The 24540-nt window shown below is 42.5% G+C and overlaps 2 protein-coding genes across 6 annotated transcripts in view; one reads left to right on the plus strand and one right to left on the minus strand.

Moving 5' to 3' along the window:
* Positions 1–16149, minus strand: part of LGMN (legumain) — a 35060-nt gene extending 18911 nt beyond the window's left edge. Inside the window, exon 1 of one of the 4 annotated variants that reach the window (XM_072986589.2) lies at positions 16011–16149. The gene's annotated coding sequence lies outside the window, so the exon portion shown is untranslated. Of the gene's footprint in view, positions 1–922; positions 981–1335; positions 1632–11519; positions 12517–16010 lie in introns of those variants that run through there. The other 3 variants (XM_078383736.1, XM_078383737.1, XM_078383738.1) reach the window with 3 other exon arrangements.
* A 2630-nt stretch (positions 16150–18779) lies between these two features.
* The window catches only part of GOLGA5 (golgin A5), a 33823-nt gene continuing 28062 nt past the window's right edge, over positions 18780–24540 (plus strand). Inside the window, exons 1-2 of one of the 2 annotated variants that reach the window (XM_020802214.3) lie at positions 18780–19023; positions 21620–22230. In XM_020802214.3, the coding sequence (XP_020657873.3) occupies positions 21666–22230 (565 nt within the window). In that variant the 5' untranslated portion in view covers positions 18780–19023; positions 21620–21665. The other variant, XM_078383735.1, reaches the window with a different exon arrangement.

Consider the following 24540-nt stretch of genomic DNA (forward strand, 5'->3'; position numbering starts at 1 on the left):
GGACATCCTTTTATGTATTCTCCAGCTCATGTTAATGCAACGTATTAGTGTACAATACAGTACTGTCAAAACAGAAAAGTAGCAGCCATCTCCTTTGGTAACCGCTCGTGATTCTATGTGATTCTGAACTTAAGGGGATACTCTGGGAGAATCGGTTAATCAGGATTAAATAAAAAACAGTCTTGGAGCATATGCTGCCAATTCAGCCATCCATCTGCAATTATCTCACTGATATTTTTAAAAACCCCTCCCCCCACCCTTTCAGGGAACCAACATTTATAGCTGATGGTTGTTGTAGGTTTTTGGGGGGCTGTTTGGGCGTGTTCTTAAAGTTTTTCTTCCTAATGTTTTGCCAGTCTCTGTGGTCAGCGTCTTCAGAGGACAGGAGTCAGAACTCTGTCTGTGCTCAAGAATACAGTACATTTATAGCTGACTTGTTCATTTCTAAAAGTATCTGATTATTGGAACAGATTCTGTGATGCTTGCTCAGTTTGTATTAAGTGGTGGCCCCATGGAAGCCAAGCTACCATTAGAGCCATGTTCCTATCTTAGGCCCCCAACAACAAAAAGCATATTGGGTTTCCTAAATATATATACATACAAGTTGATGTAGCCTTGGGCATGCTGCACAGTCTCTAAGCACCCCAAGGAGAAGGGAACTATAAATCACTTCTGCATCCTAAGTCCTTTATAATTAGGAAACGTTGGAAACAGTTGATATAAGCCAGAATCAATTTGACAGCACATTTATTAGTATTAGGAATCTGGTTATGCCTTTTATCAGTAGAGCACAAGGCAGAAAAACAGGAACATAAAGCAATTTAGCACAGTTTCAGCAAACCACCCTTGGGACACACAGTCTAGCCCTTTCTGTAGCAAAAATAATTCTAGAGGCATCTGAATAAGACAGAAGTTCACTCACAGTTATCAGCTGTAACAAAAACAGAAGTTAAAATGCTTGCTTCTTGAAAGATGGTTGGAGAAGAAGAGATAAACAGCAAAAGAACTAAATACAGACATGAAGAATGGGTTGGCTCAACCGCAAGACGCAAGAAAAACTCTAACAATCAAATTAGTGGCAAGTACTGTAGCATCACCAATAGGCATGACCCCTCCCACTGACATTCAGTGTTAAGGCACGCAAGATCACAGTTTTCCCAGCATAGCATGTTTTAGAATACATGAGGATAACCCTTTCTGCTGTTTAATATGTAAGGGGGAAGAGCAGCAGAATAAGAAAGCTATCCTTTAGTCTGGCATCGGCTACCAAGGAACTCCATGGTCCACACTGCTTCAAAACAATAGTAACACTTAATAACCCTTCCCTCGGCTCACCTCTTGAATGAAGCAATAGTTATCAAAGTGATGATAACGATGGTCACCTCTTCCCTCCGTAAGAGACCATTTTAGTAGTGGGTTGATCCAGTCTACCTTAGAGTTATGGAAGGAAGTCTGTGCTCTACTGAAGCTGTCTTTTTTGAAAGTCAATTAGTTGGGCTTACATTTGAACAGAACACTATTAGGGCTGCACCCCTGAGCTAACAGGGGCCCCATAATCTACTACAGTGGCCCTCTGTGATGAGCAAGAAAGAAGGTGGCTATGCTCCACTAGGTTGCTGCAACAGCCCAACAGGAAGCCACTGAGCATGCTCTGCACACATAGCAGCGGGGCCAGCTGGAGTAGGGCATTCCTTTCTCTTCCCACCCAGCAGCATGCAGCTACGGGAAAGGAAAGCACCCTGCCGTGGCCGCGTGACAGCTGAGTCATCAGAAAATAACTCTAAACAGTCTGAAAAGACCAATTTGGATGAAGTGTGTTATTAAGAGAAGGTCTATTTAAAACAGGAAGAGAAGGTCTACTTAAACCTTTCCTGGATCTCTAGATAAGTATTCCGATTCCAAACTGTCGGTCATATTTGCTGAGGATGATAGGAATCTAAGTCCAAACATAGGAAGAGCATCAGATTGGAGTAGTTTGGACAAGATATTCCAGACTAGGAAAAAGCAGTGATACAGTCAACAATGTTGATTATATTCATAACCTACCCTAGTTACATTAAGAAAAAAGAAAAAGTTTGAAATATTGTATGTATGTATAGGCATCCTTCAGTCTTGAGAGACTATGGTAACATGCTCTGAATCGAGGAGTGTCCTCTCCAGAGCATGAAGCCCGGGTAAGGTAATATGGAGGATAGGCTGTTACCCAAGCAGCAGATTCCCCCCTCTCCACATTGCTGAAATGGTCCAATGGAAAGGCAAGAGCCAATACAACTGGTTCCAGCAACGTCGCAGGAGTTGGCAGAATGACACATGTTGCCTTCGGGACTCCAGCTCCGGATTTTGCCTCGAGGTTAACTCCTGAAGCCTTTTCAATGAGTGGATATAGCCACAAGGCAGTGGAGGTTTAAAATCGGAGTTTTCCTTCTCCTAGATGGGCTGCCTTCCATGGCTGACGAGCCCCACCTACCCGGCCTGCTCTTTAATAGTGCAAAAGTATGATCTGATCCTTAATCAGATCATACTTTGAAATATTACTCTTTATTCAATCAATCAATCTTTATTTTGGGGTCTCCAAACCATTAAAATACATGCATCTAATATTTAAAATAAATGGAAGCAATTAAAACATTTCAAGATAGAAATATTACTCTTTAGTCAGTCCAGGACAGATTAACTACTGCAGGGAAAAGAGGATTTTCCATATTTTCCAGTGTAGCAAGCATGTTCTGGACAATGGTTAAAATCTACTTTAGCGACTGAAAAATAAAGCAGGTGGTACAAAATAAAATCATATATTTTATTAGAAAGGATAAAACAGCCAAGAACCAGGTACTTAAGAGAAACCATTTGTCTGCAGGATTCTTCATATGCATCCTTCAATGCACACTTTTTGATAACGGACTTAACTAAGATGTGTAACAACTTGCCTCTTTCAGCAGAGATCCTGTTCCTTTGTACCCACTGTACTGGTTGTACCCACTGTTTGCTAGAGATGCCATCAGTAAACAGAATGGACAACTAGGCTTCCATCCAGCCTACCTTAGACTTGCATAGGTGTGTGAGACTTGTCTGCCAATCAAAATCCCTTCTTCAGCTCCAAGGCTGGAAAGAGGGCTTAGATTTATCCAGCTGCTGTGTTGCAGAAGAGTCCAGAGTGCTTCAGCCCCCACTTAGGGAAGCACAAAATAGGAGTGGCATTTGACCCTTATTTGACAACAGCACCTGGAACATCAGCAGGAAAGAGGAAAGGCTATGGAATGAGTGTCCTTGTTTTTTGTTTTGACTGTGGGACCACAGCTGTACAACATCCAAAACAACAGACAACAAGGAGCAGGCGACCAGTTTTTGATTAGGCTATCAGATTCATCCAGCAATTATGGACTACATTTGCCGCAAGAACTTGAGAGCTCCTGTTCCCAGGCCTACGAGTAGCTTTGAGCCTGCCACCTGGTTAACTAATCCTTCAGATCTTGGCCCACATTTCAAGAAAGTATATGAGAATGTTTAGGCTAGCCCTTTCTAATGCATTGCCAAAACAGTTAATTATTCTTCTTTGTCTGTAAATCCAAACAGCAGCTGATCATAGTCCAACCGGAAGGTCTTTTGAATATATTCCCTTTGAGCAAGGAAGATTGCTATCCAACTTTTGTGAGGCAACTTCCTTGTGAGGGGAAAAAAAAACCTACAACAGAATCTGACACACCTCTAGATGTTCTGGATGAAAACTTCCAGCCCTCCAGCCATTCACGACACTAGCTTTGGCTCATGAGCATTGTAGTACAAAGCATCTGGCAGACAGCTGATTGCCCAATAAATGTACTTTTTTGGAAAGTACACTGGTAACATTTTTGCAAGGTTTAGATGCAACAGAAGGCTTCTTCAGCACAAGGGAGGAACCACTTAGTGCTTGGAAATCTGGGTGAATTAAGTAACTACAAGGGCGGTACAACCTACATAGGTCATACTTCCATCCAGGCAAGTGAATAGGAAAGAACAAAGAGCAACATTCCTGTGGCACTTTCAAAATACATAGATTTTATTAGGTGTAAGCATTTGTGGACTGCAGTCCATTTCTGTAGTACACAAACTTTCATGTGTAACAAATCTGTCCATCTTTGAGATGTCATATGACCCCTGACTGCGCAAAAACCAGGGTTACCACAGTGGAGAAAAAAATAAGGACTCCGTTTCCCTCACTCTTGCCTAGACATGCAGTTGTGACACAGCCATCCATGTCTTAAGCTTCTTTTTGGACTGGTGGTGGATACTTTTATGCTGATCTGGTCATGCAACTAGGATATGCATCCACTGCGGATAGGGAGATCTTTGACAGTAAGAGATTCTACAATTGGACTGATAACAATGATGTCAGAGATTAAGTAATGGAGATTAAGTTATCTTTGCATCTATAGGGGCATTCATTTCCTTGAACCATATATGCAACTAATGATAAACAGGGACATTATCAGATCCCCTACTTGATCAGACAACAAGAATAGCAAACAGTGCAAGTGACCATCTGAAATGCAAATCAGCAGACAGCAATTATCTTTGGTTTGAAGTCCTTCATAAATAAATCAACTAACTGGGCATCGCATATTCTTCTCCAAGTCATTTTTGCCATTTTCCTTCTGATATTCAAACTGCATCTTCTACTAGAGTAGAAAACTGGATCTGCAAGTCTTGTTGAGATTTCCTGATAAATAAAAGTGGCCTAGTAATCTACATCCCGTGAAAGTTTGCCATAAGTTATGATTGTCCTGATGGCACAATAGTTATTAAAGCAATCTTACTTGACACACATATACTCCACCTTCAGAAATCTCACCTTAAGAAAGTGACATAGCAATATTTTCTTAAACTCCTTCTCACAAGCACACATACGTAAGAGTGGTAGAATATACGAGATGGGCGGGATACAATTCGAACAAATAAATAAATAAATACACTTTCAAAATAAAATTAACTGGTATCTACCCTAGGAAAACATTCAGACAAGGGCAGGGGAGCTACTTCAGCCTGCGATCAAGTTCAGTTTCAAAGAAGGAGGGGGGTGAGGCCAAAGGCAAAAGGATAGGACTCCAATTCCCAGCCTTTTCAAGTATGAACATCTTTTAGGCAGCAACTATGGCTGGGGGGGGGGGGTTCAATGTTTTATTATGTGAAAAACTCATGCAAAAGGTAGGACATCATAATAGACAAGAAGAGGAGAGTGGCAGTCTTTGGAAGCTATGAGGGTCATTACCTGTTGCCTATTGTTTAAGAAACAATAGGCAACAGGTATTGTTTCTTTAAGCTGAGTAAGGTAACTGGTCCATCTAACCCAGTACTGCCAACTCTGACTGACAGCAAGGCTCAACAATTCCAGGCAGGCTTCTTTCTACCCGGAGACCCCAAGCATTCCCTGATGGTCCCCCACCTAAGTCCTATCCAGACTAAGCCTTCTAGCTTCCAAAAATCAGATATGCCAGATATGGTAAGGACAGTATTGTGGCAATACAACATTATGGTATAAGAAACGCTTTCAGGTTACTTCCTGTCAGCAGTGCAACATTATCTTCTGCATTGACTTGCCTGTGGAACAGCATCAGCCAGCATAGTCAGTAGTGGCGGATTTTGTAGGCATGCATGTAGACACACTCAGTTGACAGAGGGGACTGGCTAAGCCTGTTGGGTGATACAATTGTTTGGAAGTTCACCTAGAAGATGCCTGACACTCCCTGCCAGTCACGAGCTGGAGGAGATGATAACATGATTTGTTTACGTTGAAGGCCTTCTATTTGCCTATCCTGAATGTCAGCTGCTGTCCTTGAATCCTTGCACAATGAAAAAGGAAAACAAGTCTTCCTATTTACAGTACCTTCTTCACATCCTGTACAGTTTCAGCACCTTTATCATGTCCCTGCTTACTCAAGCATTGTAAATCAGGGGTAGTTGCTCCAACCATTTGATCATTTTGGTTGCTCATTTCAATGTTTCCCTTTCTACAGCGTTGTTTTTGAGGATAGGTAGGGTGAACCAGACCGGCATACAGTATCCCAGCTATTACAGATTTGTGCAAAGATGCTGGCAGTTTCATCATTAGTTCCTTCGTTAACACCCAATACCCAACACAAAATTCACCTTTTTCACAGAAGCTGCACATTAGACCAGTATTTTCACAGACAAGTTTGTGTGCAGTCATAGCCATTACAAAAGACATACAGTACAGTGGTGCCTCGCTTGACGATAATCCATTCCAGGAAAATCGCTGTTAAGCGAAAATATCGTAAAGCGAAAATAAAAAACTCAATTGAAACACACTGAAACCCGTTCAATGCGTTCCAATGGGGTAAAAACTCACAGTCCAGCGAAGATCCTCCATACGGCAGCCATTTTCGCTGCCTGTATAGCGAGGAATCCGTCCCTAAACACAGCAGGGAGCCAGTTTAATCACCCGGTGGCCATTTTGAAACCGCCGATCAGCTGTTCAAAAAACGTCGTTTTGCAAAGAATCAGTTCCTGAAGCAGGGAACCGATCATTGCAAAGCGAAGTTCCCCCATTCAGACCATTGTTTTGCAATCGCAATTGCGATCGCCGTTAAGCGGTTTTGTCGTAATGCGGGGCAATTGTAAAGCGAGGTACCACTGTACAAGTAATATAAAATAATTAAATAAATTACTCAACGAAAGTCATCTAGAAAACATACTCTAGTTTCTCTTCAACATGTTCACAAAGCTAACCAATACAACCCCCTAGGATCTCTTTCCTGGTCAGTCACTGCCATTCGGGACCACATATATGTACATTCTGGACTGCACATATGCATATATGTACACTTTTGGGGTGAGTATTATTGTACGCAGATGCATCACTGTCTACACTGAACTGCATTTGCCATTTCCACGCCTTCAGATACCCCCAGTTTGCAATAGGTCCTCTTGCTAGCTCTCTAATGCCCTTTCAGTTTCAGCCACCCTATATAACTTGGGTGTAACCTAAAAACCAAACAAAATTATTTAATTATTTAATTAATTAATTTGATTTAGATCCCGCCCATCTGGTCTAGTTGACCACTCTGGGCGGCTTCCAAAAAGTTGTATACAATAAACATAAATTCAAACACATACAATAATAAAACAAATATTGAATGAGAGAAAAACTAAAGAAAGAAAGAATTAGCTATTGACAGGAGGGAAGGCCTGAACATATAACCATGTTTTTAGTTGGCTCCTGAAAGTGCCCAGCATAGGGGCCGCGCAAATCACCGGAGGAAGGTTATTCCAGAGGCAAGAAGCCACCGCCGAGAAGGCCCGATTTCGTGTCCTTTCCTTCCGGGCCTCCCTTGGCGTTAGGCTCCTCAGCCTCACCTCCTGGCTCGCGCGGGTGATCCAAGTAGATCTAGGTGGAAGCAGGCGTTCCGCCAAGTATCGAGGTCCTAAACCATTTAAGGGCCTTATATGTAAGCATTAACACTTTGAAGTCAATGTGGAAACGGATGGGCAGCCAGTGCAGCATGGCCAGAGTAGGAGAGATATGTTGGCATTTTCTCACTCCAGTGAGGAGTCTAGCTGCCACATTCTGCACCACCTGAAGTTTCCAAAAGAGAGGAAACCATGTGTGGTCTTGTACAAAATTTGAAGCCAAAGGTGTGTGTGTGAGAGGGTTCTGATGTCAGGGCCTCTTTAATTTCAAATAAACCAGGAGTCATTTTTGAATTAAACTTCTTGTCTCTATTTATTAACTCCGGAAACTGTAAAACATCTTCAACAGGTTTTGCAGGAAACTTCTCTTGCGAGATTAACGGGTCTCACAAGGGCAACCACATGTCAGTTTCAAAAGGGTTCATAGACTTAAGCTCCCAAGGTCCCGCCATTACTTGCTCCAACTCTTGGGCATCTGCTTCCGTCCCTTCCAGTATCAGTTAACGGGAGGATCTCCTCATCCCCTGCCCCTCCCCATTAAGGAGATCCCTCTCTCCCCGGGGCATCCCACCGTCCTGGTTGCACCTCATCTTCGGCAGCTCCTCCATATGCCATGCCCGGCGTTCAGACTCCCTTGCTACAGCCTCTTTTTCTTCCTTCAGACGGCGTCTCCACTCATGGGCCTCAGATTCCCCCCAGTAGGAAGGGCGCTGGAGTAATCCTTGTCGGTGTCTATAATTTGCCTCCTACTTGGGAACCTTTACCCGTCCACGGGTCTTCCAGCCATATCAATTCCTAGCCACCCGGTATGTTGTCCCGGTTTGTATTTATATCCCCTGCTCCCGCCTCTACCATCGGCTGCCCACTCTCTTTTCCCGCCAAAACAGGTTCAGTCTGAGTTGCCACACTTAACCCCCCGCATGTCCAGTTCCAATTCTCTGGTATCTACACCCTGGTGTACCAGCCTCGACCTCCTCACGCTGTCCCCCAACTCCCAGGTATCTAAACCCTGGTGCATCATTTTAGGTGGGCTTCGTGGTGGAGCAGTCGGCATCTCTCTAGACTCCTTGGGAGAGACAGCACTCCCACGAGGACCTCTCTGCCCAGGTCTCTGGCTTCACATGGTGATACTTTTATTAGACCAATTTAAAAAACCAAACCAAACTGAAGCTAGCTTTCAAACTCATGCAAGCCTTCATCCAGGTTGGGCACCACAGAGTTGCAGATGGTGCAAGAAAAATATACAAGTTCCAAAAATCACGGCTAGATGTCCATGCCTGATTCCTTTGTTAAAAGTGAGTTTGCAAACTCAAGTCAGGTGTGTAGGTTTCAAATTCAACCCTGCCGGTGATGATAGAAATTTCTGTCCCAATCTTAGAGAACAGTTTGCTAGTCATTGAAACACAAGGTTCCTTTTTGGCTGGAGACAGGGATACACAAAAGCATGCTATCTAATATTCCCTCTAATTTTCAGCCCCGCTGGGTGGGGCTCTGACCTTCATGTTCACCCTCCCCATGGGGTTCCATCGCACCAGGAACCAAAGGGGCTGATAATGATAGCTGTGAGTGCATGGAGGGGCAACAACGGACAGAAGAGGCAAATGCACACACTTTAGAGGGAACCTTGGTGCCATCTAATTACTTCCGAAACACAACATTTTATATTCTCCCCAAATAGAGAAACAGTTGGTCTTGCTCAAACACGCTAAAGACCAAAGGTCAAGAGTAATGTGTTACTTTTTAAACTAATTATTTAATTTGAAGCTTAAAAGAGAATGGCCCCACTACACCCACAAACATTTTAAAACATTGTTTTTATCAAGTGCATGGTCATTGTGCATGAAATCTTTTATCTCTTGTAATTTTGATACTTTATTTAGCATTTACAACTGAGCTGCTGTTTTTATAAAACTCACTGTTTACCACAAATCAGATAATGTATGGACAGTAGAGATGGGGTTATTTGTATATAAATATCCCTGTGCAGCTGGACTTAACCAGGGTATAGCCCCTGGGGCCGGACTGTCCACTCATGTGTCCTGCTGTGGGTGCCAGTCCTGCTTATCCTTCCAATCGCACCCAGAGTGCCGCTCTCTTCCTGCTCAGCTGGCCGAGCAGCGAGACTCATTACCCCTCCCCCTATTAATACAAATACCCCCATCTCTTGCAGACAGATTAAAAAACACATTGCTCCCAACATAGGTCCATGGGAGAATCCACTATTTACATTCCTCCATTAAAATAACTGTCCATTTATTTCTACAATCCACCTTTCTGTACTTAAAATAAGTTGCCTACCTACAAGAGGACTTCAGCAACAACGGACAAAGCATATGGTTGGGACTGGTAAGGGTTTGTGACATGCTTTATCTTGGCTCCACGGACCCACAGATCTCATTCACTCACTCTCTCAGTCATACATGTCCAGGGCTATGATCTGAAAAGGATGTCACTTCACTAAGCTGAAACTCCTGATTAGCAAGGTGGAAGAATGTTACATGCTACACCCTTGAGATTACAAGAGGAGCCAGTTCAACCATCCATGGAGCTCATAATATAAATACAGTCTTCCTGCTGGTGGTTTTTTCACACATTTTAAACATTGTACTCTAACTTACACTGTTTCTCTACACGGCAGCTCACATCCATAAAAATCTCATTCAATGAGAAAAAAATAACAGCCGGACGATGGAAAAGTTACTTTCTTGAACTACTGTTTTCGGATTTCCCCCCACCATAGAGTGGATTTGATTTAAATAAAAAAGCTGGCTTTGTTGACAATCTAAAGTTTAAAAATGATTTAAAAAATTTAAATAATGATTTAAATCACAATTTAAACTGATTTTTTTTAAAAAAAATCATTGCTTTTTGTCTACTCTGCCCCGCCAGTAGGTTTGATGGCCAGGGATTTCTAGCAAGTTTAACTTTTCCGAAGTCCAGCAGCAACACTGACTAAAAAGCTTCAGAGTCAATGGTAACAATCCATTCTAACTACCTACCAACCCATTAAAAAGATATCTGTTTCAATTCAAGATTTTAGCTGAACAATCTTACATAACATTAAAAGTGTCTAACTTGCCTAGATCAGGAATGGAGAAAACTGGACCTCCCAAATCTCATCATATCTATCTGGTGGCCAAGGCTTATGTTATGTGTCATTTTTACAATATGCAAGTCTGCCCACGGGACGTGGTGGGGCTGTGGGCTAAACCACAGAAGCCTGTGCTGCAGGGTCAGAAGACCAAGCAGTCGTAAGTTCAAATCCACGCGACGGAGTGAGCGCCCGTCGCTTGTCCCAGCTCCCGCCAACCTAGCGGTTCGAAAGCATGCAAATGCGAGTAGATAAATAGGTACCATCTCGGTGGGAAGGTAAACAGCGTTCCGTGTCTAAATCACACTGGCCATGTGACCACGGAAAGATTGTCTTCAGACAAACGCTGGCTCTATGGGTTGAAGAGCGGGATGAGCGCCGCCCCCTAGAGTCGGACACGACTGGACAAAAATTGTCAAGGGGAACCTTTACCTTTACCTAAGTCTGCCCACAATCCTTTTTATTCCATCATTCTGCATCTCTTATTGTAATATAATACATCTAAACAAGATGGGCTTTTTATTTATTCATGTATTTTGCAGTATTCTTGAGAGATCCATTACAAACAAGAAGTTTTAACGTATGCTTGCTAGAGAACAATGGTCACTGATGATCTGAACATTTGCACATAGCAAAATTACTGTATAGCTCACTGGAGCAGTTGCCTTCAAATGAAGCAATTTTAGAAAGACTGATGTGCTTCTTTCAAGAAATGTAACAGAAAAGCAAACAATGACATTTTGTAGCATGGGGATTGGACTGGATTATAATCTGCTAAACTTCAAACTGAAATAAATCTGTTTTAATGGTGCACAAGACCTCATATTCTTTGTTTTGCAATATAGATCCTAACTGTGTATGCTGGTTTTTTTTTCAAAGACTACAATGGGAATCCCCCAGCACGGGGCTTCTGGAAGTTGTACTCAAAAAGTAATATTTCAAAAATTTAAATTTATGACTACATAGGCCTGTTCAAGGAAAGAGGTTTAAATGGCATTTAATCAATTCTTCATTTCACTCTCACCCCAAGGTACTGTATGCTGCTCAGTTCTGAGCTAAAGATTCAACCTTTCTGTTGAAGCGCTACCTTGTCCGCCAACAATTCTAAGTGTACTGAAATTTACTTCAGAGTACAAAGACAGGGCTCAAGAACAAATACAAAAAAAGCCCCATTAAATTGGACCAAAGATCACAAAGCACAGCCTTCTACAAACTTGTTATTGAAGCAAAACAACAATTACATGCAGTCATAATAAAGCGAGTTATTTCTAGATGCCTGTCTTTAGCCCCTGGCTACATCTTATCAAATATGGGAGGCGATGCCTCCTGTGACTACAGGAGTTCCAATTAGACGTAACAGCCAACAACTTCAACACAACGCCTCATTTAAGAAACAGCTTTCAGCAGAAATTTTGTGGAAAAGAATTCCTTGCTTGCTCTCCACATGTCGCAGTCACTTGCTGCAGTTACAGGAAGTTTGACTGGAGGCCCACATTTGTGTCGAATGCTGCGCCCTCCCTCTCAGGCAAGTCATTTTGTAGCTTTAGTAGAAGGGTGACTTCCAGATGTCTTGGACTACAGAGCTCACAATGCAATGCTAGTTGGTCAGAAGGACACTGCAGACAGGCACAACTCATGGACCGAACGGAGGGGTGACTCACTCAAAATCTGGAGGAGGCATCCTCCATTCTGGTCATGAACTGCCTATGGTTGCAAGTCAATATCAGAGTTTGGAAAAATTACATTTTTCACTAGAACCACCACCCCCTCCCCAAAATTGCCTTTTTCAAGTTCCGAAGAAAACATCTATCTAGCGGGTCAAAAGTTTCCCACCTCAATCCAAAGAAACAAAATTATTTGCCTGGTCTCAAGTGTTGTTGACTGGGAAGATGCCTAAACACAGAACATGAGAAGCCAGGCTCCCTTGTCAAGAATGCACAATACATTTCATCTTCAAGGAAGATCAGTCCTTTAAGTTAGACTACAACTTCCCACATATTTTAAAGACATAGGCATTTTTCCTGATACTTTACCAGGGACAGGTTCTCATTGCTATCAATGGGCAGTATAGAACCTAAACCAGAAATTAAAGCCCACTCTGGGAAGCGATAGCCATCTTTTTCTCTCCAAGGCACTCCATGCAGAGCCATGTGCTAATTCTCATCAGGTACGTAGCTGGGATGAACCCTGTACAGTGTATCTTAATATGCTGAAACACAATTTGTTTGAGTCATTCAAGTTAAGTAAATACCCTTAGAGCACTGGTTTCAGTATTTTTTAACTACAAGCAATCCTTTACACAGTGCCTATCATGAAAAGTGGACAGAGTGCCTGAAGAACTATGGAAGGAGGCTCATAACATTGTACAGGGGGCAGCAACAAAACCATCCCAAAGAAAAGGAAATGCAAGAAAGCAAAGTGGCTGTCCAACGAGGCCTTAAAAATAGCAGAGAAGAGAAACAAAATGCAAGGGAGATAGGGAAAGTTACAGAAAATTGAATGCAGATTTCCAAAGAATAGCAAGGAGAGACGAGAGGGCCTTCTTAAATGAGTAGTGCAAAGAAATACTGTAGAGGAAAATAGAAAGGGGAAAACCAGAGATCTGTTCAAGAAAATTTGAGATATTAAAGGAACTTTTTGTGCAAAGATAGACATGATGAAGGACAAAAATGGTACGGACCTCACAGAAGCACAAGACATCAAGAAGATGTGGCAAGAATACACAGAGGAATTATACCAGAAAGAACTGGATGTCCTCAACAACCCAGATAGTATGGTTGTGGACCCTGAGCCAGACATCCTGGAAAGTGAAGTAAAGTGGGCCTTAGAAAGCATTGCTAACAACAAGGCCAGTGGAGGTGATGGCATTCCAGTTGAACTATTTAAAATCTTAAAAGATGACTCTGTTAAGGTACTACACTCAATATGCCAGCAAGTTTGGAAAACTCAGCAGTGGCCAGAGGATTGGAAAAGATCAGTCTACATCCCAGTCCCAAAGAAGGGCAGTGCCAAAGAATGTGCCAACTACCGTACAATTGCACTCATTCTACACGCTAGCAAGGTTATGCTCAAAATCCTACAAAGTAGGCTTCAGCAGTATGTGGACCGAGAACTCCCAGAAGTACAAGCTGGATTTCGAAGGGGCAGAGGAACTAACGACCAAATTGTTAACATGCACTGGATTATGGAGAAAGCCAGAGAGTTCCAGAAAAACATCTATTTCTACTTCATTGATTACACAAAAGCCTTTGGCTGTGTGGACGATAAACTACTGTATAGCAAATTCTTAAAGTAATGGGAGTGTCTGACCACCTTATCTACCTCCTGAGAAATCTATAAGAGGGACAGGAAGCAACAGTTAGAACTGGATATGGAACAATGATTGGTTCAAAATTGGGAAAGGAGTACAACAAGGCTGTATATTGTCTCCCTGCTTATTTAACTTATATGCAGAATACATCATGCAAAAGGCTGGACTGGATGAATCCCAAACTGGAATTAAGATTGTCGGAAGAAATATCAACAACCTCAGATATGCAGACAATAGCACTTTGATGGCAGAAAATGAGGAGGAATTAATGAGGGTGAAAGAGGAGAGTGCAAAAGCTCAACATAAAAAAAAACTAAGATGATGGCCACTGGTCCCATCACCTTGTGGCAAATAGAAGGGGACGGAGGCAGTGACAGATTTTATTCTCTTGGCCTCCATGATGAACTGCAGATGGTGACAGCAACCACAAAATTAAAAGACGCCTGCTTTTTGGGAGGAAAGTGATGACAAACCAAGATAGCATCTTAAAAAGGTCCACATAGTCAAAGCTATCGTTTTTACAGTAGTGATGTACGGAAGTGAGAGCTGGACCATAAAGAAAACTGACCATCATAGAATTGATGCTTTTTAATTGTGGTGCTGGAGGAAATTCTTGAGAGTCCCCTGGACTCCAAGGAGAACAAGAAGGACACATCCTGAAGTTGAGGCTCCAATACTTTGGCCATCTCATAAGAAGATAAGACTCCTTGAAAAAGACCCTGATCTTGGGAAAATGTGAAGGCAAGAGGAGAAGGGGGTTGGACAGTGTCACTGAAGCTACCAACATGAATATGACCAAACTCCGGGAGGCAATGGAAGACAGGAGGGCCTGGTGTGTTCTGGTCCATGGGGTCACGAAGAGTTGGATGTGACTTAATAACTAAACAACAACCATGATAAAGTCTTATATCAACCGAAGAATCTTGAGGGAAGGAGTTCAGAACGCTGCAGAGGAATTTTAGAGCAGCAACCAAGCCTTTTGGTTATTACGTGATGTATGAACCCGGTCTTTCTCAAGCTAGTGCCCCCAACTACTTGGCTTGTAATTTCCAGAATCCCCCGCCCAACTGGACTGTAAGACTCTTTGGGTTGAAGTCAAACATATCGATAGAGCATAAATATAAGGAAGGCTGCCCCAATACATGCACAGCAATGGCGGTGAATTTTTGCAGATGGTTACTAGTTGTGGGCAAGTTCCATTATCAATCTAATTAAGTAAGACCTGACAAGCTTCCAAGAATTCCATTGTTTCTTCAGAACACAGTATGAAAACTGAAACTGTGCTCCCATTTATACTCCACCCTTTGTCTCTTGTGGTCTTAAAGGACAAGCCAGCACTGTCTCAGTTCTTACAGTTAATCAACGTTATAACTAATAACAGGTGAGATAAGACTTATAATGAGCTCACATCTGTAAAAGCATGTCCTCTACTAAATATCTGCATCTGGGATTTTAATCATTAACTTTCCCCCTATTATTAGTGGGGGAATAAAAGTATAAGATCCTACACATCACCCAAAAGAACTCCCACTGATTATAACACTAGCAAAATACTGAACCCAACATGATAATTGATCATCATCATTCCTACAGTGAAGGAAGTTCTGGAAAGACGCACAATCCACTTCAATGTATGCCACCTCCCAACCTGTACAGTGAAAGCTATAATGATCCTTGGCACACTTGTTTTGCAAACAGAAACCTTTCATATCATACCAGCAGCATAACTGCTAACTGCATTTCTTTGGTACCTTTTCTGCCTTTTTAAAAAAAGGGGGGGAGACTCAAAGCACCTCAGCATTCAAACGCTGCAAAAGTATCAATATAGACATGGGGGGGACGAATTGTCGCTTACCCCACCCACTCCCAATCGCTAAAGGATAGCCTGGCACACAAACCAGCCCTACAATACCACCTGTACCAGGGGCAAAATATCTTTGGAGCCCAAACTAACCAACCCCCTTTCCCTTGTGCCATGGCAAGTTAGCTTTGGGCAAAAGAGACCTTTAGTCAAACACTGCAGGGCAAGTTTTTATGGCCTCCTTAGTCATTCACACCCTCCCTACCAAAGCAAGTGGGCATTTCAATCTCGCCCTGCTGGCTAGTGGCCCATCGGAGCTGGCTACTCGCTTGTCAAACAGAAACACACACACTCTGGACCTCTTGCCCGCGTAGGAACACAGAGTTCCCCGGTCTGGCTCTCACCCAGGCTGAAGGAAGACGCTGTGAGCAGTCGTCGTCGTCGCCCCCCACCCCCGTGCAGAATCCCGCCGACGGCTGAGGTCGGTTCGGTTGCAGAAGGTATTTATGCGGGCGGCGGGCCCAGGCGTGGCAGAAGCGTGATTGGCAGGCGTGGAGGCCATTGGTTCGGCCGCAAAAAACACAAAGAAAGGCCCGCCCCTATTGGACAAGGACGCTGATCCCTAGGGACAGAGGTCGTCCAGCGGAGAGTGCGTTGCATGTTGGGAATTGGAGGCCGAGGGTTCAGAACAGGCGAAGTGGGAAAGGAGTGGAGAGACCCTTTGAATGACATTGGATAGACGCATTTTTTTGGGGGGGGAATCCTGTGCATGTTCCCTCAGAAGTAGTGGGTCCCTCTGATTTGACTGGAACTACCTCTCTAAAATGAAATTACCTGAGAGTAAGGCGCACTGAATTTAGTGGGGTTTATATCTAGAAGATAAGTGTGTGATTGCATTTAGACTTATAGACAAGACTTATTAGTAATAAATTATTACTAAAGCATCCAAGCCCAAGAATAATTATTGGGATTTTTTAGGATATAAAAACTCTCATATACATTGTTATTATTGTTTGGTAGTGTACAATTGACTTTGTCACAGACATACTTAGCTTCTTTCTTGAATCTTTCAAAAGGACTGAAAGGTCTCAGCCAGTGTCCTCTGCTGGATAAAAACTGAAACTCCAGCTAAATTTGAGACAGACTTTCAAGTACAGTACACAGTACTGTAATCTCTCCCACTGTAAGGTTTTCTTCTAACCTTAACTAATCAATGCAGTTTGTTAAAATCCCTATCTCCTGATATATCCCGATTCAACATTTTAATAGAATGATCACCTGATAAAATAAGTATTAATAAGTAAAAAATTAATGGGACAAAATATCTTACAACCTGTTCTCTCAGACTCAAAACAAGCTGTATGAACTGAAGGAAATCTAAATCTTTCCAAACTGACTTCAGAATTTTCTCCGTGTTCAGACAAACAACCATTTAAGAAGGCTGAAAATAATAATTATGTGCCGTCAAGTCAATTCTAATTTATGAATTATGTCTATTTTCAGGGTTTTGCAGGTAAAAAAAATACTCAGAGATGGCTTCCGATTTCCTTCTTCTGGGGCCATCCTGGGACTGAGCAGCTTGGCCAAGGCCACACAGGCTGGCTCTACTCATAGGAGGCACAGTGGGGAATTGAACTCACAAACCTTGGCTCTGCAACCAGAAACTTAACTCTCTGGGCTATCCAGCCAGCTAAGAAGGTTGCTGTCTTCAACCTTTCCCAGCGTTGTTGTCTTTTTCAGAGAATCATGTCTTCTCATGGTGCACCCGAAGTAGGACAACCACAGTTTCACCATTTTTGTCTCCAGCGATAGACAATTTTGGTTCAATTTGATCTAGCACATACACTGTACAGTACTTTGAAGACCCTAGTATGGTCACCATAGGTTGGATGCAATTTTATTTATTGTTTATTAATGTCACATTTATCCCGAATGAGATTTAAGAATTTACTCATCATGTAATCCTGTAATTTCCACTGAAAAGTAAATTCTGTTTCTTCTGAGGTGGAACAGCAAATGCTGCCACCTAATACCCAGTGTCACAGAGCATATGTTGGCTCTATGATTTGGGCATGTGGGACAGAAAATGGTTAAATGGCTGGGCTGGGGTTTTGGAGATCCAGGTGCAGGTCACTAAGTGAACCATGAAATTCATTTAAGGATCATGGGCCAGGCACTCCCTTTCAGTTTGATCTGCCTCACAAGATTGTACTGAGGATCAAATGACAAAGAGCTAGGTACACCAACCTGTTGGAAGAAAAGGAAGTTAGAAATATAATTAATGACTGAATAAAATCATATGACCACCTATTTCTTAACTTATTTTATTTATTTATTTATTTAATTTCTATGCCACCCAATCTACCCAGAGGTCTCTTAAGGCTTGGATCCTATATGCCTGACAAGTGTGTAGCCCCAGTGGTAATGAAACTTAATTCTGAATACACATAGATGTGTATTCATATACTGTATAGGTTTGCATGTTAGATATATAACAGTGCTGGCAAAAGGAGTTCACCTGGAAAATCTGAATATAAAGTAAATCCCATAGACTTAAATTGGCCTTAGTTCCAGGTGAATTGAGAATTACATCGTATTTGGGAATTAAGCCCAGCTGAATTAAATAAGACTTCGTTTTCAGAGCAAATGATACCGTTTAATGGCTTGGATAAGTTACTTTTTGGATTACAACTCCGACGTTACTGGCTGGGATATTCTGGGAGTCGTAGTCACGGAAGTAACTTTTCTGAACATTGCAGTAGAACAGTTCAGAAAGGAAAGCTCGGCCACAGAGACTGGCGAAACGTTAGGAAGAACCACCTTCAGAACACGGCCAAAGAGCCCGAAAACTCCACAACAACCGAAAGCTCAAAAGTTTATCCTGAAAACAAGAGGGGGGGAAAAAACCCGACAAATGTGTCACTGAACATTACACCCTTCGCCTCGAAGTGGAAGTAGAAAATAATTTCGTTTTAAAAGCGGAAATGCAAAGGTGGCGATCACAAGCCCACTTCCGTTCTAAAATAGATCTAGTTCTTCTCTCCTGCTAACGAACTGGAGATATAGAAAGTCCGCTAGCAGTCTGGTTTACTTTCCTCTGCGGCCAACATGACTCTACTTTTCTATCTCTACGCTCTTCCAGAGTTACCTTTAAGGAGCTTTGGTGGTTTGCGCATGCGCGTTTGTTTCTTTTCCGCACAGGTTGCGCTCACGCCGGCACCGCTGGGTCCTTGTGCTCGCGGATTAGTGGCCACGTCTCCCGGAAGATGGATCCGGTTCGCCTTTCCTAGCCTGCGGCCTGGCAATTGTGCCCGGCGCTCTTTGTCTCACTGCGTCCTTCTTTTCCTCCTTTTGGGCCCGATCTGGACTCTTGGCTTTCGAGGTCGGGGCAGGGGCGGAGACAAACTGGAGCTGAAGGTGAGTAGCGGCCTAAAAAGGACCGGGTGAAGGAGATTGCGGTGGAAAATCATAAAGAGCAGGAGAGACATGGTGGAGCTAAATGTAACTTCTTGATCCCTAGTGATGGTGGTGATCTCTAGTCCTCAGTTTTGTACAGCGCCTGGCACCTAGAGGGGTGATTCTTCCCTCTTTTCTGGCAACAGGTTCTTGTGACAGGTCGTGATTCAGCAGGTGAAGCTTTTTCTCATCGGGGGACAGCGGTAAGATGTACTTTCCCTGGAAGCCTTACTTTTTCTGTAGCTGGAAAAGGCAAGGGAGCCTACCCACACAAAAAGGTGGCAACTCTACAACGGGCCTGATACTGTCACTAATAATAACTATTACAGACGAAAGTGGTCATTTTGCACAGAAGAGGAAATGCAGAGAGGGATTTAAAAGCGCTGGTGATCTTTAAAAATAGAAATTAGGCTGGCCTGTAAAACCTAGATCAGTAAGGGCTAAAGAGAATAGGCACACTTCCAGAGTATTGCAGACTGGCTGATGACAGAAATATGCACAGTTGGTGAATGCTTAGGTCAGTATGTAAGGTTCATGCACCAGCCATTTGACACACCCACATGTTTTGCCCCCCCCCCAAAACAGGGCATGATCTTCCAGTGTTATCAGAAAATCTACCCACAGTGACATAGATATGCCCAGGGTGCAATTTTTTAAAATAATGGTGTCAGGCATTCTCTGTTTAAACATGATCCTGGCATGCTAATCTGTGCCGGTATATCCAGCAAAATCCAAAGAATATTTGCCTGACAGTGAGTTTATGGAGTGTGTTTTTCCTCCAGCAGCACAGCTGCATCTATCCATTGGAGTGCCTTTGTCCAAATGTGGAGCACAAGCAATGTGGTTCCTGATAGTAGAGAGAAATAGCTGCTGTGATTTGGTTTCTGGTACACCCATTTGCTTAAGATGACAGGATCAAGCTGACTCCATCTATTGACCAGGAAAGGTGGAGTATCAAGGCTGCCTTCCTTGAAGAAAGAACTCTCCTCCAACTGTCAGTTGACCTGAGGCTGCAGAGCTGTATCCCCCCAAAGGCCACCGGGAAGCCACTGCCTCCCAGTAAGATATCAGTCATAGTGAAGGCCTAGTCTCCTATTTGACAGAGAATAATCACCTACAGGAAGCTGCCCATGCCATAAAGATCCTTCTCCTCTGCTTACCTGAATTTGCTTCCTTTCTTTTCCCCTCTTCAGTACCTTTTCCTTTGCTATTATTTCAATTATTGTAATTGTTTTCCTCTTCCCTTTCCAAGACCCTTTCTTTCAACTATAACAAATTTCTCAAAGCAGATGGAAGATCAGAAACTACAATGAACTAATTGTGTGAAATAGATTTCTGTAATTTCTAGGTATATAGCAGCTTGAAGATATGAGCTTCTGCCTATTTATTTTCAGAATATGTTATTTTCAAAACAATAAAGAATCTATTGGCATCTAAAAAGGCAGTGTTTTATCTGGCATAAACTTTTATGAACTACAGCTTACTTCATCAGCTGCAGATGTTGGAATGAGGTGTAAGCAACACAAACTTATGCCAAATAAAATTTGTAGTCCTATAGATGCTGTAATACCCATTGTTGTAAATGTTGTAAATAATCTGTATTCATATTCTTGTCTGTGTGTTGTTAGAGTCAAATAGATGGCACTGTCATTTATAAATATGTAATCATTGTTGTGCCTAGTTCTTCCTTGGGAGAATTTATTCTAACAGTTTAACCTATTGTTCTACTCAGCTTCATTGTACATTTTTTTTTTAAAAAATAGCATGTTTAATTTTGGGGCTTGCCCAACTCCAGTTAATTTCAGTGAGGCCTCTACAAAAAGACTTCACAACTGATTGTGCCCTGTGGATCTGTTTCCCACTTGCTTGCCTTTAATAATGTCCCAAATCCATCTCCTGCAGGTAAAATGCATTATTTCCAGAGCATGGAAAAAAACTAGTATTGGATTATAGTTCTTAGAATCAGTGCTAGGTGGAGGATACTGGGAACTGTACTAAAAGAACAATAACCTTTTAAATAATTTTAGACAAGATAGCTGTGTTAGTCTGTACAGGCATATCCAGTAAAATCCAAAGAAATAGGACAAGACAAAAAGATGTGGCACTTTAAAGACTATTAAGTTTTAATGTGAGCTTTTGTGGAATCATGTCCACTTCTTCAAACAAGTGGGGGGGAAAAAGAAATGCAGAATGAAAAATGGATTGAAGAAGCCTCGGTTTCTTAAGTCAAAAAAAGTCAAAAACATGTGGCACCTTAAAGACTTATATTTTAAGCCAGTGAATGTTTTGAATGTTTTACTTGTGATTTCTTTATTTCATTCTGCATCTCATTTTTTCCATATATCTGAAGAAGTGGACATGATCCACAAAAGCTCATGTTAAAATATAATGGTTAGTCTTTAAGGTGCCACATGTTTTTGTCTTGTTTTGTTTTTTCTTTGAATTTTGCCTGATAACTTTTCTCAGTTCTCTTGTTTGCTTGCTTGCTTGCAATTTGGCATTTGATTTGAGTCTCCCTAATCTAAAATCACGATTGCTTATATGTTTATCCCTCCAGGGTGAAAATTGGATGACTGGATTTTGTGTAGTCTTTGACATCAATAATGTCGTGGCTTGCTGAACTGGCTGGAAAGGCAGAGGATCTTCTCAACAGAGTAGATCAAGGTGCTGCATCTGCCTTAAGCAAGAAGGAGGAAGGAGGCAACGTGATCTACAGCAACAGTCGCCTGGATGACGTCGGCGAATATTCCAGGCTCGAACCACAGAGCAGAGAGCAGCAGTTTCAGGCATCGTCTAAATCCAACTTCATATCCTCAGCAGCAGAAAACATTAAACACCAGAAGGCAACAATCCTAGCAGGGACTGCCAATGTTAAAGCACCACCTAGGGCATCTGTGGAAGCCTCTCCTTCCACTGACATGGCTTCCACTCCCAGGCCCTCTTCCCAGTTTGTGCGAAGGAAAAAATCTGAACCCAGTGATGAACTCCTGTTTGATTTTCTCAATAGCTCTGAAAAAGAACCAAATGGGAAAAAAGAGCTTAAAAAAGAGAAAACCAGACCGGCCGCTGCTCAAAATCATTCTCGGACTTCAAGCATTAGCTCCGTGTCGGCAAGTTCTCAGAGCTTGAAAACCAGTGAAGATGTTTCCATTCAGAGCCAAGGCAATGGTAGTTAAGCATAGACCAGAAATGTTAAAAGAGAGTATTAAGGAATATTTGAATGTATATTATTGGCAAAAGGAACCCAGCTTTGTATGATGACTGCATCATACAAATTCTGATTTGGGGTGTGTGTGTGTGTGTCTAAAGTAGTGTTGTCCCAGTTTATGGATCTTCAGTTGTGGATTCCTCTTCAGTGTTAATGTCACCACCAGAGTGGATTGCTGTAGATCAGTGGCTTCCAAATGTGATTCCCTGAGATTTGTTGAACTTCATATCCCAGAATCCTGTGACTATTGATCATACTGGCTAGAGCAACTGCGAATTGAAATCTAAATTGTCTGAAGAATGGAAGGTTGAGACCAATGTTGTAGATCACCTGAAAGTCTGGCTATCATTTACTAGCAGGATCCTTGGTTATAAATTCATGACAATTGCATGGCTTTTTAAGCTCAGATGTATAGTTAATATTGCTGTACCAGTTCTGGAACCAAGCCCCTGCAGATATGTTGGGCTGTAATTCTTACTATCCCCAGCACCCTAGCCAGGGATCCGTCTGACTGGGAGTTGTCAGAGTTGTGACACATGACACCCAGGAGGCATTATACTGAGGAATGCCCTGGCGCCCCCACTCCCCCTATTCACATATTACTTATAGAGCGGGGAGATAGCAAGCCCAACCTCTGTTTCAAGCTGTGTAGTGTCCAAATAGGATAATGAGAAGGGTCTTGAGAAAATGGGCAGAAATACCTCCCCCTGTCACATCTACTTTAGGTAGCATGTACATAAATGAATTGGAGAACTGGCTGCTGCAGTATGTACTGCATCTCAACGTGCTTCTTTGAATGCAGCCTTCTGGTTAATTGTTTTGCTAGTGCTAATTGGGTGCCACTGTTTATTCTTTTGATTTCATGTCAAAGGGCAAAAAGTTGTCTTTTTCTTCTCAGCTAATGTTGAGGAGTATAGTAGGATGTCCTTATCCATTTGCTCAGTATCTGCTAGTTCACTTATCTGTGGTTGAAAAATGTTAAAAGAAGAATCCTAGAAATATATATTTCTAAAGATGAAGTTACGAGAACTGGCCACTAGAGGGGGACAGAGACCAATGCTATGTACATTTGCTATATTGTACAGTGGTGCCTCACATTACGAGCGCTCTGTTTTACGACAAAATCGCTTTACGTTGAAGGTTTTGTGATCGCGAAAGCGATCGCAAAACAATGTTTCCTATGGGGGAATTTCGCTTTGCGATGATCGGTTCCCTGTTTCGGGAACCAATTCTCACAAAGCGATGATTTTCGGCCAGCTGATTGGCGGTTTCAAAATGGCTGCCAGGTAAAAAACATGGCTCCCCGCTCTTTTCTGGGACGGATTCCTCGGTGCACAGGCAGCGAAAATGGACGCGCTATGGAGGATCGCTGGATAGTGAGTTTCAAGCCCCTAGGAATGCATTAATCGGGTTTTAATGCATTTCTATGGGCTTTTAATTTCACATTATGACATTTTCATTCTACAGCGATTTCACTGGAACGCATTAACGTCGTATTGCGCAGTGGTTCTTAACCTTTGTTACTCAGATGTTTTTGAACTGCAACTCCCAGAAACCTCAGCCATCACAGTTGGTAGTGAAGGCTTCTGGGAGTTGCAATCCAAAACTCCTGAGTAACCCAAGGTTAAGAACCAGTGGTAATGCGAGGCACCACTGTAATCTGCATATAGGGGATGTGCTGGCGCTGCGGGTTAAACCACAGAAGCCTCTGTGCTGCAAGGTCGGAAGACCAGCAGTCATAAGATTGAATCCACGCGATGGAGTGAGCTCTTGTTGCTTGTCCCAGTTCCTGCCAACCTAGTAGTTCAAAAGCTTGTAAAAATGTGAGTAGATAAATAGATACCATCACAGTGGGAAGTTAACGGTGTTCCATGTCTAGTTGCGCTGGCCATGTGACCACGGAAACTGTTTACGGACAAACGCTGGCTCTATGGCTTGAAAATGGGGATGAACACCGTGCCCTAGAGTCGGACATGACTAGACTAAATGTCAAGGGCAACCTTTTCCTTTAACTATAATCTGCATTTTGCAGCATTTGGGAGGGTTGTCTTGGAACCAATACCCTGCAGATACACGAGTCCTACTGTACTTCTAAGAAAGTAGAGGGGGTGTGGCTAGTTAAAAATAGCTTCACTTTTAATCCTTAGTTGCCAAGGTACTTGTTGGTGTCCATGCTGGAAACATAATCTTATTTACCACTAAAACAGAATATGCTTTATTTCTCTTAAGCCATGAGATGGGGAGCCTTTGTTACTCTAGTTGTTTTGGAT

The sequence above is a fragment of the Pogona vitticeps genome, chromosome 1 (genome assembly GCF_051106095.1).
Source record: "Pogona vitticeps strain Pit_001003342236 chromosome 1, PviZW2.1, whole genome shotgun sequence".
NCBI lineage: Eukaryota > Metazoa > Chordata > Lepidosauria > Squamata > Agamidae > Pogona > Pogona vitticeps.